At 33.8% G+C, this 2536-nt stretch overlaps 1 protein-coding gene across 1 annotated transcript; it reads right to left on the reverse strand.

Annotated features, from left to right (window-relative positions):
• Positions 1-329: 329 nt before the first annotated feature.
• LOC145064597 (uncharacterized) lies at positions 330-986 on the reverse strand. The gene has a single exon (XM_079012014.1). The coding sequence runs from the start codon at positions 984-986 to the stop codon at positions 330-332; it is 657 nt and encodes a 218-aa protein (XP_078868140.1).
• Positions 987-2536: the final 1550 nt, after the last annotated feature.

Genomic DNA, 2536 nt, shown 5'->3' on the forward strand with positions numbered 1-2536 from the left:
TCAAAGTATTTGAGTAACGCTTGATATTGTTCATCGAAAAGAACTAGAACTTGGCCTGTCTTGAGATTTGCCACAGTAGCCTTCGGTTTCGCCTTATCTTTCTTCTCCTTTCCTGGCCACCATTTCGGGTAACCAATACGTTTGAAGCAACGCTCGACTTCATCACTACTATTTCATTTTACGTCTTTCGCCACCCCTTTGTTACGTTGAGATGTGAGGTCAGAACCCCACTCATGTCGGTTACCTGAGCTCTGGAATGCAACAGCTTCTTACGTTGGCATCTTTGTTGCTGAAACAGCATGTTGTTGTTCATCTTCCGAGACAAGGTGCTAAGTCGTCCCTAGTGTAGGAGTAGGTTTGGAAGCAAGAATTTGAGTCTTTATTGTTGAGAAGACATTGTCAAGACCCATTAAAAGGTCGTAAATCCTTTCCTTTTCTTTGGATTCACTCAGTCTTTTGCCAAGATCGCATGTACACTTTCCACACGTGCAACGAGGTATTGGCGATATGGTTTGAATTTTATCCCATAAACTCCTCATTCGTGTGTAATAAGCTGAGACAGAAGCACCGTCTTGAGACGTGTTGTTGAGTGTTTGTTTCAATTTGTAGGCACGGGGTGTGCTTTCCTTTCCAAACTGTGCTTCTAGATCAACCCATATTTCCGCAGCAGTGTTTGCATTGATCTGATGTCCTTCTCCATTGCGGTAGTCAACCATCCCTTTTACCATAGCATCACATCTTATCCATGGCATATAGTTAGCGGAAGCATCAATGGGTTTGGGAATGGTTCCATCAAGGAAACCAATTTTGTTTTTAGCAAACAGGAAATTTCTCATCTCTTGAACCCAATCATTGTAATTGCTATCGGTAAGAGCATCATTCACCTGCATCTGTTTGGGGTAGTCTGCGGCATGAATATAGTATGACGAATTAGCCCCGACTGTTTCGCCATCCTTTTTGGATGATTCGGCATCGTCTTCGGCCATCGTCTAGCCGTCTCCGATCTTCTTGAAACAGATCTGATTAGACCTGCTATGATACCATAAAGAATTTGATGGTCCAAAGATTTACTTTTATTAAACCCAAAAATGGGTATATATATATATATATATATATATATATATATATATATATATATATATATATATATATATATATATATATATAGGAACGGATCCCTCCTTTTATGATGAGGAGGCTAAAACTTAGATAACAAGCAAAGTTTAAAATAAAAATAAGTATTGCATTATCCTCTACACACGTATATGATAAACTCTAAGAAATCAAATAAACAATAATTCCTTTAATTTATACTTTATAAGTTTCAAAACACCAAACTTACAACTAAAACATTTATTTCATCTCACTCGTAAATATAATGCCTATGGGCTATGGACCTAGTATGATCATCATATTTTGTCCGCGTCAATGATTTTGTGAAAGGATAAGTCGGATTATCCTCTAATTATACTTTACTCCATGCTGTAAAAAAAATAGACCAATTTCATGTTGTTAAATATATGATTCATTACGTCGTTCAGTGGAAAAGATATACACTAAAGGTATTTTTAATTAAACATTATAATATATTTTAGCATATTTTTATTTAAATATTTCGATATATTTTAGCTTACAAATAAAAAGACAGTGAACAAATCAACTAGTCGCACAAGAATGGACATGATTCACTCCTCACCGCAAACATACTCCATGACGACTTCAGTCTTCATATTAGTCATGAGGTAGTCGTCCATATTACTCTTTTTTTTTTTTTTTGTTAATTTAGTTTGTTATTTTAAATTTATAACAATTTTTTTGTAAAACCAAAGTTCAACTCAGACGGAACTTAATCCTTATTTTCAAGGTATTTTTAAAAAATTGGTTAGTCTTCAAAATCTTTTAAATAAATAAATAAATAAATAAATAAATAAATATATATATATATATATATATATATATATATATATATATATATATATATATATATATATATATATATATATATATATATATAGGGAAAATGACTTATTAAGGTAACTAACTTGTTTTATTTGTTCGTATTTAGGTAATATGACCGGCTATCACCTGTTTTTGCTTATGTGACATCCACCTGACATATGACTTGAATACGTTGCACCTACGTGGCATGGTGCATATATGGGAAAATGACTTATTAAGGTAACTAACTATTTCAGTTGTCCATATATAGATAATGTTCTTTTTTTTGTACACATTAAGGTAACTAACTTGTTTTGTTCGTTCATATTTAGGTAATATGACCGGCTATCACCTGTTTTTGCTTATGTGGTATCCACCTGACATATGACTTGAATACGTTGCACCTACGTGACATGGTGCATATAATGTCTTCATTCGATTACACTATAACTGTGTCATACGATTCCACCCTTAATTCTAAACCCTAGATCGATCGACGATGGCTTCTTCTTCCTCATCTTATTCTTCAAAACGACAAGATGAATTTCAAGCTGATCATCCATATGATTGCGGTTTACCATCTCGTGTGAAGATTTCA

This window comes from Lactuca serriola, chromosome 7 (genome assembly GCF_051521515.1).
Source record: "Lactuca serriola cultivar US96UC23 chromosome 7, Lser_US96UC23_V15, whole genome shotgun sequence".
NCBI classification, from domain to species: Eukaryota; Viridiplantae; Streptophyta; class Magnoliopsida; order Asterales; family Asteraceae; genus Lactuca; species Lactuca serriola.

Excerpts from the sequence above, each read along its gene's own strand:
- LOC145064597 (XM_079012014.1), bottom strand. The coding sequence starts at position 986 with ATGGCCGAAGACGATGCCGAATCATCCAAAAAGGATGGCGAAACAGTC.